Raw genomic sequence first — 16283 nt, forward strand, 5'->3', positions numbered from 1 at the left:
ACTGTTGCTTAATCCTTAATAGTTTAACTGGATTGGAAATCAAAAAATTCCAGATTCTTCTACCACAGAAGTTTCATTTGTTGGTGTGGATCTGCTGAGTCACCTGAAGAACTCGTTTCATTCATTCTCCACAACGTTGACTTACAGAAATGTTTCACAGGAACTGATTCCTCCCAAAGGGTGAACTAGTGTGTTTCCATAGATTACCTCTGTATGAATGTACTTCTTAAATGAAGGCAAGTGTTTGTCCCTTTTTGTTCCTCAGGTACAGTACGTAATAAATCTGTTGAGTCAAATTATTGGTGATGTGATTCCACTTCATCCTAAAATATGTATTTTAAATATATACCTGGATAATTTTGTACCTGCTGCAAACAATAGAGCTCTGTTAACGATTGGATTTTTGGAAGCCAAGCGCTGTATTGCTATCTGTTGGAAAAATCAAAAAACATGTGGACTATCTTAATATTATTATTATTATTACTATTACTTTGTTTTTATTTTTTCTATTTTCACGGTGCACCATGTAAAACCGGTTAAAACCAATAAATAAATGTTAATAAAAAAAGAATTTAAAAAAATGCTGAGTTATGCACTTTTAATGAATTGGTCGTACCCATTTTAAAACTAAATTTAAAACCAACATTTATTTTTTCTTTGTACATTTCTAACAGTTAAAGCTCTCTAAGTGCAGCCTGCAGGCTGATGGTGGCCCTCGACTGTAACCAGAGACACTTCATTGATCAACGGTTCAAGTTAAACTGTGACTCAGACTCAGAGTAGAACAGCATTTCTATTAAAACTCTTCTGTTGCAGCAGTTAGAGCAGACTCGCCCTTCCTCACAGTGACAAACACAGCTCCTGTCAGCTCACACCTCACTGATGGCTGACTACAAAACTACAAACCAACACAAAAATGAAAATCAGCAACATAAACCAGCATCATGTGAACACACACATTAAAAAAAAAACACTTAAAGTTACTTAGGTTGTGTGAGTTTTTCTTTTCTTCCTCTGAAACCTTTAATCCCACACGGACTCCTTCAACAACATCCTTTCTCAGCATGACCCATTTTATTAGTGAAACTGTCTCCTCTCTCACACAAGGAGAAACTTGTTTGACTTGTTCTGCTTGTTGGCCTGAACAGTTATTCTGACAAAGAGAAGCACCAACGTTTCCAGTGGAATTGACACAGTGAAATGAAAGGCTAAGTGTGCTGTTGCAAAAGGTGGGCTTCACAACACCCACTGCCAAATTCAAACATATACAAAGGTCTCAAAGTGAATTAAATACTATCCCTGGCTTTCGTTTTTGAAATAAAAGTGTGATTTATGAACTTGGTGCAACGTTGCATTTTTTAAAATGAGCTGTAAGCCAATACCTATCAAAAGCTATTAGGCCTACACATTTTTTAATTTATTTTTAACTACCACGTTATAATAAAGAACACAACCAGAACAGCACCAGATTAATGAGCTTCATATCCCTGAAAATTCTTACAAGTGTCCCTGTGTGGGCCTCATCGCAGTACCATTCCCCAACTTGGATTAAAAACATTTTGAACCATGATGACTCACACACATGTCCCTGATGAATGACCTCTCAGACCAGCACGTTCTCACTCCTGAGGCGTAATATTTTTCTACACTTTGAACATCAGTGCCCAAAGTGGGGAAACGTAGCACCTAAACTTTTGAGTGCCAGTAAGTCACATTTGGAGTATTTAACTAGCACACACATGACACCAACGCTTTGGCCTGTTATGAACTACCCCTGAGCTGTTTAATATTACCACTATGCAGTAAATCCACAGTCCTGCCTTTGCTACAAAGTGTACTTGACTCTGCTGTATGCTGTGTAAATGTGACTTTTAGGCCGGGTGAAATCTGTGAGGCAGAATGAATATTTTATTTTAACACTGGTTGTGGCCATTCACATTATATGCTTAACAGTAGCCGCTATTTTATTGTATTTATTTATTTATTCATATTTATTTTTGGTTGATTGAGGCTGTTCGTGCTACTGGTGTGTTTGTGCAGTATAGGGTTAACCACAGATGACGTATTTGATTTCCCGTTTCAAGTCTATTAATGAGTTATGTTTTTACTACGAATCTGAAGGCCTAAAGTAGAGGTGACTGGGTGCCCTGGTGGTGGGATATTCCGTGGTTCGTGATTATTTATGCATTCCGCCCACTGGTAATCCAGGCTCTGAATCAGGTAACAGTAGCTACCCCTCCCCCTGCGACCCACACACAATTATTATTATTATTATTATTATTATTATTATTATTATTATTATTATTATTATTATTATTATTAACAACAATAATAATAATACAGCCCACGTATTTGAAAAACGCATAAAGAAAGCAATTGATTCTCCACGTAATTCTGATCTTACTGCAGCAATTTAGAACAACTGACTTTTATTTCTGTTATTTCGCTTTTCTCTCCGCTGCTCTAAATTATCGGGCTGCTCTGTCTGCAGCTCCAATATGTTCGCTCATCTGTTCCGGGTATTTAACCGAAAGTGTGCGAAATGGATGAGAACAAGGTGATTTAAATAATGTGTTGGTCCGTTAATCTGTAGCAGTGCATAACGGTGAGCTGATGTAGGGATGCTGTAAATGTAGCACCTTAAACGTATTTAAATAAATATTTGAAAAATTCTGTTCCAGATTGTTCAGTTAATACAGTTTAAATAGATAAAGTTTATAAAGCTGTGAAGATCGTGTTTGATTTTGTGTGTTGGACATTTTTCACATATTGTCACAAATATAAACATTTTTAAGGAAACAACGATGAAATGTCTCATCGTTGTTTCCTTAAACGTACGTTTGCTTTACTCGTAAAAGCGTGGGCACTGCTGTTCAGCTGAGCTAACAATAGAGAAACGAGGAAGTGGCATTCTATTCTCATCAGTAACCCGCGTCCGGTTTTTTTTTTTTTTTTTTTTGAGGGGGGGGGTTCCTTCCGCGTTTGGAGCCATGTGCAACTTGACGTGCAGTCTGAGCTCTGGAGAAGCAGGAATGTGGATTGTACCGCAGATATCCAGAGAAAACAACGTTTTTTGGGCTTTTTTTTTTAGTTGAGAATGCGCTGCTTCTGCGTCCGAAACTGGAAAGAAAGACACGGCAGTGAGTAGGCTACATTTGTACAAAAACCTTCCGCATCATACTGTGTTATGAAGACTCCTGATTTTCCTGACATTTGTGTGCTTTAAATGAAATATTATAAAAACAGCGCCCTCCTCTTAAGATCATAAACATGTCAGGCATGCTTGTTCACTGTATTTAGTTTTGAGTCGGGCTGCTGCATAAATACACAACGTCTTAAATCCACATTAGACTTCACTCCGCTGTGCATTTATTTGCATTTGCAGTTACTATTAAAAAAAAGAATAAAGAAACTGGATTTAATTTATCGTGTTTCTCCAAAGGATACACCTGTCATGATTAATTTATCAGATTTATCAGATAACAGCTGATAATCTGAGCTGCAGTACATAATATAATGCTTGATTATCTACTGGAGCTGTGATATGAATTAATTGTCTCAGTTAATAAATGTTGTAAATAATGATGTAGTTAAATGTTCTCGTTCTGCGGTTTCACACTTTAGGGCTCAATGAAGAATGCCAGGCTGCACAGCTCTCTTCCTCTCAGCAATAACAGCGACTCTCTTCTGTGCTGTAGTCGGTGAGTAGCTGCTAATGTTTCTGTTTCTAATATATATATTAAAAGAACGGCATTTAATACAGTAATTACACAGAATTTGAAAGGTTTGCTTCTACAGAAAATATGAGATGTGATATCACAACTGTGCATTTTGTATTTTATGTCAACAGAAATATTTTTATACTTCTAAGAATAATTAGAAGAATTCTTATATTCTTTCATTTATTTATTACAGAGGATTTATTCTTGCACCATTCTTCATGTTTAAAATAAATTATTACAGCTTGAGTAGCGAAAGTAGAGCAATTCTGACTTGCAGCTCTTTATTTGTATTTTTTGATACTGGGTTTTTCTGTAAGCTGCTAACTACCATCCTGCTTTTCCCTTCTCCATGAAGCATCTTCTGGTGGTTCCATTGTAGCTTCACACACACACACACACACACACACACACACACACACACACATATATATATATATATATATATATATATTTATATATATATATATATATATATATGAATTTGTGTTGGACTGTCCTCCCACTCACCTTGTAAAGATGAACACTGACAAAAGACCATTGCATATTTTTGAACACAGAAAACTAAAGACTTGTTTGTCTGAAGCAAGAAGTTGTGACTTTTCTCCATTTAGGCTTAATTTCTATGCTAATCTTAACCTAATAGCATTGTGTTCAATGAGTAGGTGGGTGGGGCTCACATTCATATGAGCGTGTCAGAGATTTCCCTATCAGGGATGTCATGTCTTTCACACAGACTGAAGATTAGACAAAAAAAAAAAAAAAACTTTCTAAGTGTAAATAACCAATTTGCCTTAAGTTGTTCATTATTTGTTTCTTTACTCATTTTTTGAGTTCTTTCTGAATTTTTTTCATAGTTCCTCACTTACTCTGTGTCTGTTTCCTCTTGCAGGTCAGACTAAATTCACTATGAGTGCAGAACAGGAGGTCTATCATGCAGAAGGTAACAGTAACATCACGTTGACCTGGCTGCTCCGTTTCGACACCAACAGGCCTCCTGACTTCCTACAAATAGAGATAATAAATGTGGAAAAGAAGACACGGGTTTTCTTCTATAACAGCAAAACTGGCACTGAGGTGTATCCAGATGAGAACTACAGAGGACGACTGCAGTGTGATCCACAGCTCGCCAGGAAAGGACGGCTTGAATGTCTCTTAACTGATCTCAGGCTCAACGACACGGGGACGTATCACTGCATCGTTGTCCTTAACGAAGAAGTTAGTTTCAAAACCTGTGACCTCATTGTTACAGGTAAGATGACATCACTGTTGGTATCCTGGACAATAACTAAATAGTAAACAAATATTTAGTCTTGGATAATTAAGGGATACTAAATCAGTGTGTGTCTTTTCAGTCAGGGACATTTTTCTATCTATATCACTGTAAAAAACAAATAAATAAATGACAAAAAACAACAACAAAGAAAACAACATTTTTTTAGTTCAGTTTGGTGACAATTTACAATTGTCACCATCTTGTATTATCAAGTCATCCAGTGTTGGCTAAAACACAAAGTAGCGTGATACTGGGATATTATTTTTCATAAATATATTAGTGTAGCACGTTTAGTAGTCACATTACAGTTACAATTATGTCAATTCAAGTAAGGTGCAAACTTTATCAAGGACAGAGCCAATTGGAGATTACTGCACTAGCCAAGCTACTGCTGGCTCCACTTTCACTGCTCTGAGATCAGTTTCAGTCTGTGCTTACTGTGGAAACAGAGGTAGCATTCGCAAGTACACAAGCACTTTCATTTATCTTTATAAAGTTGAGTGTGTGTGATGTGAGAAACTTTTAATAACTTGTTTAACACATTAGTAATGAAAGCTTTGATGATAGAGAGGGATAACTCGTGCCTTGTGTGGTTAAATGGCTTTTTAGTAAAAGTGTAATTTCGCTCGCCCCGCCCACTTAAGATCAGTGGCCGTAAGATCAGTAACTTCCTCATCCATGTGTTTATGGACCTTGTTCTGTTTACTGGTGTGCAGTCATATTGGAACAGGAAGGGGCCATCCCCAAACTATTCCCGCAAACTTGAGACCGTTAAATTTTCCAAAATGTCTATCTGAAGCATTAAAAGTCCCGTTCACTGCAACTAAGGGGCCGAGCGCAATCTTGAAAAAACAACCTCACACCATAAGCTCCCCTCCACCAAACTTGACTCTTGGGTCAATGCAGTCAGACAAGCACAGTTCTCCGGACAACCCAGACTCGTCCATCAGAACAAGGCAGCTCTGAAGCTAAATGAGGGTCCAGCCTGGTAACAAGATGTAATGAACAAAGCGACCAGTTGGTGGTTTTGGAAAATTGTTTTCACAAAACGAGGAAATAGAGTAAAGCTAAAATTCACTTGGAGTTGTGTAACTCCAGTGCTTGCTCTGCATCAGCTTCTCCAAACCAAAAATTTTAAGCTACTAAACACTTCACCTTCATTACTTACACTTTCTTGCCCACAGAAGTTTGCATTTAATGATCCTGTCACTCATACTTGTCCAATATCTTTGCAGCTGCTGTTGAAAAGAAGAAGACAGAAACACTGAAACCAGAGAGCCGTGAGAGGATCAGTCTCTATTTAGCTCTGGGTTTGTTTGTAGTGGTGATTTTTGCACTTTCCCTGCATTACGACGATTATGGGTGATCGTGGCTCAAGAGTTTGGAGTTCGCCTTGTAATCGGCCCCGGCTTGGACAGTCTCGGTCGTTGTGTCCTTGGGCAAGACACTTCACCCGTTGCCTACTAGTGGTGGTCAGAGGGCCCGGTGGCGCCAGTGTCCGGCAGCCTCACCTCTGTCAGTGCGCCCCAGGGTGGCTGTGGCTACAATGTAGCTTCACCAGTGTGTGAATGGGTGGATGACTGGATGTGTAAAGCGCTTTGGGGTCCTTAGGGACTAGTAAAGCGCTATATAAATACAGGCCATTTATACAAATACAGGCCATCACATAATTTTAACGTGTTGTAAATAATTAATATAATTTGTATTTATGTAAAGTAGTAGCCTTATTACAGATCACTCCTGAGGTCAACTCTGACTGTAGTGAGGCTGCTTACTGTTTTTAAAATATTGTCACAATTCCTCAGAGCTGTACAAACACAAATTGCACTTTTTTGTCCAAGGTTTTTTGTTTTTTAATGACTTCAGTCCACCCTGATCAGTTGCATCCCATGTTGTCAGGTTTAGACTGAAGATACATGGAAAAGAGAAAAGTGAGGACCAATTAATTGGTCATTTCTTATTTAGTAATCAACAATTATTCATTTTGTAGGATTTCATATCAACAAATTCAGGAGAGGTTTTGTACTGAAGGAGTTAATAATATGCTTCTAATTAACTCTGGAGCTAATGGAGTTCCTTCAGTTTACATAGAAGTGTTTTTGTATCAGCTTCTGTTTCCAAAGCATCTTCTTCTATGGAGCAGTTTAGACTTAATATGATCAAAATAGTTTGTTGTTTGTCATTAATGCAAACTAGTGTTATAAAGTTCACCGATCAGCATTTATCCATCATTGACCTTAAGAAGAATGCACTTTGTTCACAGCTGATGACAAAGACTTGATTGGAATCAGTAATTTAATGAATATTCTTTTCTTCTTTTTTCCCTCCTTCTACCTCATATTATTCAGTTTACATTCGTTTAAAACAGTCGTCCATTACAGATTACCTCTCAGTTCATCTCTTTCTGTAATGAGGCTGGTGTTAATATTAACTGGGATTTCCTGGCCAGCAGTCAAAGCTACACCAGACTCTGTCAAATGAAGGTTTTTTTTAAGTTGTTTTTTGTGACCAGAGAGGTCCAATGAAGTGAGACTGAGTTAGTAGAATATGTTTTATCAAAGGGAGCTAAGTTAAACACAAAATCATTTTCCCTACAGGAAGTACAGCTTCTTCTTTTTGTGGGTTATTACTCAGGACACTGAATCAGAAAAATAATTTCTTCTTAAATGTTTCAAATGTTGCCGTTAATAACTTAAAATAAAAATTTTCATCTCTGACTGGGGTTTTAGATTTTGTTAAACAAGCTAACATAAAGAAATTCAGGCTATGTTGAACCTGGTCCATATTATATCGCTCAGGTCTTAATTCCAGTGTTAGATCTGTTTGTTGTTTCACTTTTAGGCCTTTATTCCATCACCTCTCATTAACTCACTGATGTATGTTTACCAGCAAAATTGGAGGCAAGGTTTAACAGCAATGCACTACATGGGAAATGAAAAATCCACAATTTGTGGAGGTTTACTCAAACATACCTTAGCCTAATTTGCCTTATTATTATTTTTAAATAAAATGCATCAACGTTACTGACTGACACCTGCTCTGTCACCAATTTTGTTGGGGTGTGGAGATGTTGTTGGTGCACTGTAAAGTGGATAAACTCTGAGGGCACTGATTTTTATTAATATTTGTGTTGGTGCTGGCTTTTGCACTTTTTTTTCTCTCTTCTCAGAGCCAAGAAAAAAAAATACAAATTGTATTCAAACTATGTGGAAACAGTTTTTAGTACAGTATAAATTCTGTTTACCAAATAGTGAGAATTGGTTCCTTTCACTTTGGTTGGATAAGACTGTCTCCTTATGCATGTAGTCACCATCTAAATGTAAAATCTCAGCCAGAAGGAACTCTGTTATTTACTAATGAAGAAGGGAAAAACTCTTTTGGTGCGTATTAACACATATCATTTTCATGAATATGTTACAAAGCACTAAATGTGAAAAATCGGATGCTTTTACAAATTAATTATATCAGCTACCTCAAATAGATGTTAGTCAGTAGACCTCATCATGGTGCTGTTTTCATCTGTGAACTGAGAAGGTCCGCACTGAGCACTGACACTAACTTAAATGATGGTTATGTGTTAAATATTACAGACTAACTTGACCATTGTGATACCTTTTCAAAAACACTATCAATATCAGAGGTCAAAGTCTGTGTGACAGAAGAGTTATTCTCTGATTTACATTTGTCTTGTAACAGTTTCCTTCTTGTATAATGATACACTGAGATTATTAAACTAATGTAGTTAGCTCGTATGCTTTCAAACAATTTTTTTTGTTTGTTCTTCATCTTGTATTTTTAAAGTGGATCTATTCTGCTTTTCCTTATGTAATGTTCTAGTGATTGACGTTCATGTTAGACTTGGCCAAAGTTTCAGAAGCCAAAAATACAGGCTTCAGACTGACCCACCCACCCACTGTTGAAATGTTCTGTTTATAAGGGGCAGCTGCTTAAATTAAATTGGACTCAAAGGGGAGGACCTAAAACATCTGGTTTCCAACACAGGATGAGCTAAGGGGCTGCACCATGATCTGGTCTAAGATAAAGATTATTTTGGATTGTAAATCATGCATTAACACCCAGTTATTTGTAGTATTGTAGGGTTATTACCTTACAATATAAAGCACCTTGAAATGACCTTTGATTTGGTGCAATACAAATAAAATTGAATTGAAATTAAAATTAACATCATGAAGCTGGAAATGAGCAGAATACATCTCCTTTAAAGTTGTTTGTTTTGTTTTTTACAAAATCCTTAAAACCACACAAAGCTGACATAGTGAACAAGCCACACAGATGTTTTTAAACGCACTAAATACAACTCTTAAACTCTTAAAAAAATATGTTTTACATTTTCTAAAACAGTTTGTGTAATTTTTACATTTCCCCCCAACAAAGACAGACACACACACACACACACAAACCTGCCTGCCCAAATTGGCCTTCTGAAGAGTTTCCTACTGTTTATAATGTGTATATATTTATATCTGTTTCAAAGAACTTTTACTTTTCTGCATATAATTCTTTTTATCAGAGATCAAAAACTCTGAAAATATGCACAAAATAATTAACAAGTTCACTGTGAGGGAGAATAATAAGTAATAAGTTAATATGTTTCCGAAAGTTGAATTTGGTGCATTGGTAAGTGTGAAACAGATTTACAGTGAGGATGAACATAAAGAAAACAAAATATCTGATGCCTGACTAATTCATATGTGCCTTTTGTGTCTTTGGATTAACTGGTTGATCTGTTACATCAGATGTGAACAGACATTTCTCAGCAGCTCTTCTTCCATTCTGGCTGCAAAGGGATTGAAGAAGTTCTATATACATACATTTCATTCGATCAGCTGACCCTGAGCCTTGGTCCTGGTGTAATATTCTCAGGATGCTGAGGGACCTCCCATAATGCACTGATCATTTCTTCTCATTAACGCTTTTCTTTGTTTTCTTTACTCACCACTGCTGCATGTCATTAATGTGTCTCTCTATGCTCTCCTTTGTTCTCTTCTTGCCCCCATGCCCAACCAGTCATGGCAGATGGTTGCCCCTCCTTGAGCTTCGTTCCATCCAAATTTTCTTCCTGTTAAAAGAGGAGTTTTCCTTCCCACTGTCACCAAGTGCTTGCTCATAGGGGCTCATCTGATTGTTGAAGTTTTGTCTCCAGTATTTTAGGGTCTTTACCGTATAGTGTGAAATGTCTTGAGTTGACTGAATTGAACTGAACTGAATGACTGTTCTGTGTAGATTTATTCATTTGTTATTGTTTTAATATTATATACTTTGTGCTTAATGCTTTAATATTATAAATGTAAATGCATTTTAATTATATGCGTACAGTAAAAAAATAAAAGAGGAAATTTACTCTTTTACCACTGAAAACAGTTTGATTGTAAATAAACTTAACACTGCTCATCCAACAGTGTCAAAGAAAAACAACATATTTCTAAAGTGTGCATGTCCCAAACACAACCTATAATTGCACTTGATGACATTAGATAAAAATTTGACCTATTTTCAAAGCATCTGAACAAAAGCGACTGCTTTTCTGTCTACTGGGAGAGACTGACGAGAAGACATTAGTCAGATTCAAACATGAAACTGGCAGAGATGGGGTTTTCAAGGCCGCTTCAGCAGGAGGGACATTTAGTCTGAGAAATTGGAAAAGTAATTTTTTACCTGACTCACTGTCTCCCACTGTTTTTCAAAACCAATGCTGTCAACTAATAGTTTCATTATTAATTTGCTGAGCGGTATTGTTTGTGAATTTTCCTGCTGTACTCACAGTTCCCTGTGGTGCTCCTGTGCTGCTGACTTTTATTTTTATTTGTATTAATATACTTTTATTTATTCACTCCACATAAAATGTAATAAATAAATCATATAATACAAAAGCCAACTATTAGCGGTTCAACTTTTAACTATTTAAATTTTCAGCTTTTTCCTTTTAAACATCTTTAAAGTGAAACAACACAAAACACTGCAAACCACAATACAATTAAATATAAATTATAATATGAAAACTAAAAGAACATGCATATTCTCTGTCATATGGACCTGCATGAATAAACTTTCTGAATCCTTTATCATCCGCAACTGAAAATAGTTGTGGATGATTACTATACCTTTCTAATGTGACGTTGTTGTCCCTGTCTCTCTTTCTCTCTCTCTCCCTCCTGTAGTTACCTAGCATGTGTAACTACCGCCCCTCCCCCCTCTTCCCAGCACAAAGCACAAGGCTCGCGTGCGGAGTGAAGCAAAAGTGCGAGAGAGAGGGTGAGAGAAAGAAAAAACAAACCCAGGGCTCGCGATAAGGAGCCGGCTCGCGTCATTCACGTCAAAGACCCGGCTCTAAGAGCCATTTTGTTCGCGACCGACACATCACTAGCATTTAGGTATAAACACAAAGAAAAATGAATACCAGCACAAAGAGATTTTAAAGTGATCGCCATTCTGATTCTACTTTAGAAACATGGACTGTATTATTGTAGGGTCTTTACCTTACAATATAACACACCTTCAGCCAACTGTTGTTGTGATTTAGTGCTACATAAATAAATAAAATACCATACAATACAAAGCAATTTGTCCACACTGAAAACTATTTTGCGAGCGTGTACATACAATATAACACAATACAATATAATAGGACGACCACAGATATGAGTCCACTGTCAGAGGCCATCAGAAGATCATTTGATGATCAATAAGCTGTTTTACAACTAATCTTTTAAGCATTTTTGAGATAAAAGGAAGGTTGAAGATTATCTTATAATAAGCTATTAATGATGAGATTTTTTTTTTTAAATTACAGCCACCTTAAAGGCCTGCAGTATGTTTTTGGTTTCAGAAAAGGTGATCAAGTTCGGTTTAATCTATTCTGAATGTCTTCACCCTGAGTTAACCTCATGCATGAGAAAGAAAGCCATGAATGAAACTCTGATACTACAAATCATCGTGTCAACGGTTACAGAAAGGGAGGAGCCACCATTTTAAATGAGTGCTTGGAATATGAATGTGTCAGTGTGGAAACTGATGAAATTGATATCTATCGAAATCTACTCTACATTTTATTTTTAAACATAACTAAACTGGGATAAAAGGCAAAGAGATTGCAACTTAAAAAGAAACACTGTCATCTAGTTAGACCTAGTAAGACTGCATGCTGCCTGACAGCACTTAATAATGCAGTGACAGTCTCATTTAGATTAGCAAGAATGAAACTAGTTCAGGAGAGCACTGCTAGATAAACAATGAGGTTTGTGACGATGTGGTTGTGGTGAACCCGGAAAATGCTGATTGAAGATTAAGAACAACTCAGGACACAATAAGTCTGTAAAAAAGAGAGAAGTGACAAAATGGTAACAAGAGAGTATTCTGATGAAGAGACCAAACCTTTAAACTGAACTGAAACATAACCATCTTCCTATAATGATATGCATGCAAGCTTCTCCTCATCCACATGCACAGGAAGTTAAGTTTTGCATCAGACACATCTGGCACAGAATGACACAGCAAAATAAAGTGAAATGTTATTTATGCCAAATAATAGTTGGGGGAAAAAAAGGATAAATGTGAGAAGTACAATTCAAGTTCAAGTTCAAATTTTATTCACCACATGCAGTGGCAGGTTGCCCTGCAGTGGAATGAACCCGCCCCCCGACCTTACACACACAACACAGACATCACATGGGGATACAAGTCAGAGAACGGTTGCATTACGCAAAAACCACTGAAATGTACAATGGGAAAGTACAAGAGGGAAAAAAAGAGACCTCTACTCATGCTGGGCTACAGGAGGACAGCATGAGAACAGGAAACAAAAAAAAACTCCTCTACACAGAAAGCACATAAATGTCCACAGTACAACATTATAGAGCACTTGACCAGCAACAGGGTTGGGTAGGGGATAAGGAGTAATTCCAGGCAACACAGCAGCCATCCTGCCACTGCGCCGACTCTCCAGCGCGGGCCCAGACCCGCCTCGTGTTCCCAGGAGGCAACAAGCATCGAAGGCATTGGAAAGGGAGGGGGGATGTGTGAGTGCTTATCAGTGTAAGTGTATGTGTGTGCGTGTCCATAGTTCAGCTGAGACAGTGTCCTTCGCCCTTCAGGCTAAGTAAACAGTCTACCAGCCAACCCAGGTGGCCTTGCATATTTATATATATGTGTATATACTAATATCATACTGCAAAACTGTACTAACAAAAGCTGTATAAAAATAAAGAGACTAGGTCTCCTTTTCAGGATGAAAAGTTCATGTAAAATGAGGCAACAGCAGAGGGGATATATATTATTATTATAACTGCTATAATTTATTATAAGTAAATCATTATTAGTGTTATTATATTTTAATATTCGGAACTGTTTTCAAATTGTTATAGAAAGGACAAACAACAGCCACTGGATGTTTTGTGTCTTCTCACAGGAGCTGAAGAAGAAATACAGATCACATGACTGGAATAAAGTTTAAACTGTTTTTGTGTAAAATTAATTAAATGTGTTTCTATTACTGATGAATCTCAAATTCACTATGACTGCACATAATAATTTACATTAACAAATTTTAGGATAATTTGTTGTTTTCTGTGTTTAGCATAATCTGAAACAAAATTCAGTCTCCGCTGGTTTGTTTTATTCTGCACTGAAACTGCATAACTCGATAATGTGAGGGGACTTTCTAACCACTAAACGGGTGCCAATTCTTCAAAGCAAACACCAGCTATCTGTATTTGTACCTATTTGACAGAGTTATACAGTTATGAGTGTGTCTTTTTTAGTGGCCGTCTGTTTTTTGACAACACATCATTCATTCCATTATGACTCAGAGCTGAGGCGTTACATAAAGTGGCAATTTTCTCCCCAAGTCTTTTCATCTTTTATAGATATGAATTCTTTTGAAATCATTTCTAAAACCAAACATTTGTCCAAAAAAAAAAACTTAGTTAGAAATATAAAATGTGAGTGTTCGTTAAACAGTTTAAAGTGTGCCTTACTGATTTTACTGGGTGAATGTAGGACTTCAATGATCTGACTGACATTTTTTACAGTGTTTTGGCTCAAACAGCTTTTTAGATTAGAATAGAACAAAATAGAATAGAATAGACACTTTACTGTAATTCAGAACATACAACGGTTAGTTGTCATCAGAACATAATTTCACTACATTTAATTGCCATTGGACTACAAGTTATAAATTTAAAAAGATCTAAATATAAAGACAGTAAGTAAAAAGGTATGACATTGTGCTGCTCTGAATATGCATTTACAATGTGCACATATACGGGGGAGGGGAGGGGTTGAGTTTGGAGGGGCAGCTGTGTGTTTGCGTGATCAGGCTTAACTTGAACCTTTTCATTGTATGAGCTCTGAATGTTTAAATCATATCTAGAATCAAAACTTTCACAAGAAGCTTGTATATCTGCAGAAACTGAAATAGACTGATTATATCTGGGCCTAAGATCCTGATTCTTATACTGATCGCTTCAGCTCTCATCTCACGAATCGTCCACTGTGGATTGGCACTGATCGTCTCCCAGCCTGATCTTCAATGTCTTATCTCTGACATGTCACAATATTGATCACGTAGATCATTTGATGCTTCTCTTTCTGCCTCCTCATCCGTTTTAATAATTTGATCGATTAAGGCCATCAAAGAAAGAGAAAATTCAATAAAAGATTCGCTTACTAATTGTTTACGGTTGAAAAATCCGTGTTGCAAAGAAATGTGAGAATCGAAACAACCTTAAGTTTCTTTCAGAGCACCAAAAATTTTCTCATCATTTTCTGTTTGATCATTTGGCAAAAAACTATCTCAATCCTCAATCCACCTCTGTCATCATTTTGGGGGGGGGGGGGACTGGCACAATCGGTGGCTGACTAAATACTTTTTTGCCCCACTGTATCTCAATCCATGGCATTACCCTCTAAAACATTACAAACAATTTGAGCTTGCTCCTCTTCTGTTTGGCCTCTTGTGTGCACAAGGTCTCTTATCTGTTCAATCCAGTCATCTAGAGTCAGTGAGCATGTTGTCATACAGGGTTGTATCTCAGTCTCTGACTCACTTCCTGTAGCTCCTGTTGAACCCATTAGGTCTGCCAACTTTTTAACTATCAAATAAGGGACGCTGTGGTGTGCCGAAGCACAATGCACAACCAGCTGGACATAGTGTAAATATGATGAATGACCTCTCACCCCCATGTGGAAATGTATCGCCTAAATTTTTGAGCGCCATTAAGTCACATTTGGACTTCTTTGCTTGCAGATGACACCAACACGTTGGCCCATTACGAGCTGCAGTAATACAATCCTGCCTTAATAAGTGTACTTGACTTTGTTGTATGCTGTGTAAATGTGACTTTTGGGCTGGGTGAAATATGCAAAGCAGAATGAATATTATATTTGCTAATTGCTAATGACTGGTTAGTGGCCAGTCATGTGACATGGTCCTACTATCAGTAGTAGGTGTTATTTTGTTTTATTTTATTTATACTTATTTTTGGTTGATTGCTTTTGTAGAGATCACCTGGGGATTGTTTCCTCTGAAGTCTTCCCCCCGTGGATTACGAGTATGTTTTTATTTTGTGCTGTACATTCATATATTGCACTCAGTTAAGTTAAGAGTTGTGTTCAAGGGTTGGTGCTGCAGAAGCTTACTATTGGCCTTTGCTGCCTTTTTTCCATTTTGTTTGGGTTTCCTCCTGTCCTTTCAGTAACTGGGCAGTAATTTGCTTTAGAGTCAGCTTTTTGTGTTAGATTTTTGTGGTGACCCAGAAAATTTGATCTGTGTGTTTTACTTGGGTTTTGAAGTCTCCTTTTTATAACAGTGTTTAAACCACATGTGGGATCTATGGAAGCTATTAATGTTTTTTTTAATGTAAGTTATCTAATTAGTGAAGTTTGTTTCTGTAACATCTTCACAGTACTAATCGATAGGTCATCTGCTCTAAACTGAAGATTAAATTTATTTGGTAGTTTGAGTGTTTGGTTTCTGAAAGATGGATTTATAAATGCTTAATTTTGCTAAATCACTGGAATGATGCCCTTTTATTAGCTGCAGGTCACCAATATGTTTGTGCAGTAGTGTTAATCACAGAGGACATATTTGATTTCAGATTTTGAGTCTATTAATAAGTTATGTTTTTACTCACGATCTAAAGGCCTAAAGTGGAGGTGACTACTTGCCCTGGTGGTAAGATCATCCGTGGTTTGTGATTATTTATGCATCGCCCACTGGTAAGCCACAGCTCTGAAACAGCTAACAGCACACGCAAATAAATTATTGGCTC

At 37.0% G+C, this 16283-nt stretch overlaps 1 protein-coding gene across 1 annotated transcript; it reads left to right on the top strand.

Annotated features, from left to right (window-relative positions):
• The first annotated feature begins 3080 nt into the window (after positions 1 to 3080).
• LOC113018246 (programmed cell death 1 ligand 1-like) lies at positions 3081 to 6361 on the top strand. The gene is made up of 4 exons (XM_026161310.1): positions 3081 to 3140; positions 3625 to 3701; positions 4612 to 4971; positions 6231 to 6361. Exons 2-4 carry the CDS (start codon positions 3638 to 3640, stop codon positions 6359 to 6361), a joined length of 555 nt encoding a protein of 184 aa, XP_026017095.1. The 5' UTR covers positions 3081 to 3140; positions 3625 to 3637.
• The last annotated feature ends 9922 nt before the right edge of the window (positions 6362 to 16283 follow it).

This window comes from Astatotilapia calliptera, unplaced genomic scaffold, assembly GCF_900246225.1.
Source record: "Astatotilapia calliptera unplaced genomic scaffold, fAstCal1.2 U_scaffold_5, whole genome shotgun sequence".
Classification (NCBI taxonomy): Eukaryota; Metazoa; Chordata; class Actinopteri; order Cichliformes; family Cichlidae; genus Astatotilapia; species Astatotilapia calliptera.

Bases quoted from the DNA above. Each gene is read 5' to 3' on its own strand.
- LOC113018246 (XM_026161310.1), top strand. From the start codon at position 3,638: ATGCCAGGCTGCACAGCTCTCTTCCTCTCAGCAATAACAGCGACTCTC. The intron at 3,702-4,611 runs GTGAGTAGCTGC...TTCCTCTTGCAG, and splicing joins TCTCTTCTGTGCTGTAGTCG to GTCAGACTAAATTCACTATG. The intron at 4,972-6,230 runs GTAAGATGACAT...ATATCTTTGCAG, and splicing joins CTGTGACCTCATTGTTACAG to CTGCTGTTGAAAAGAAGAAG.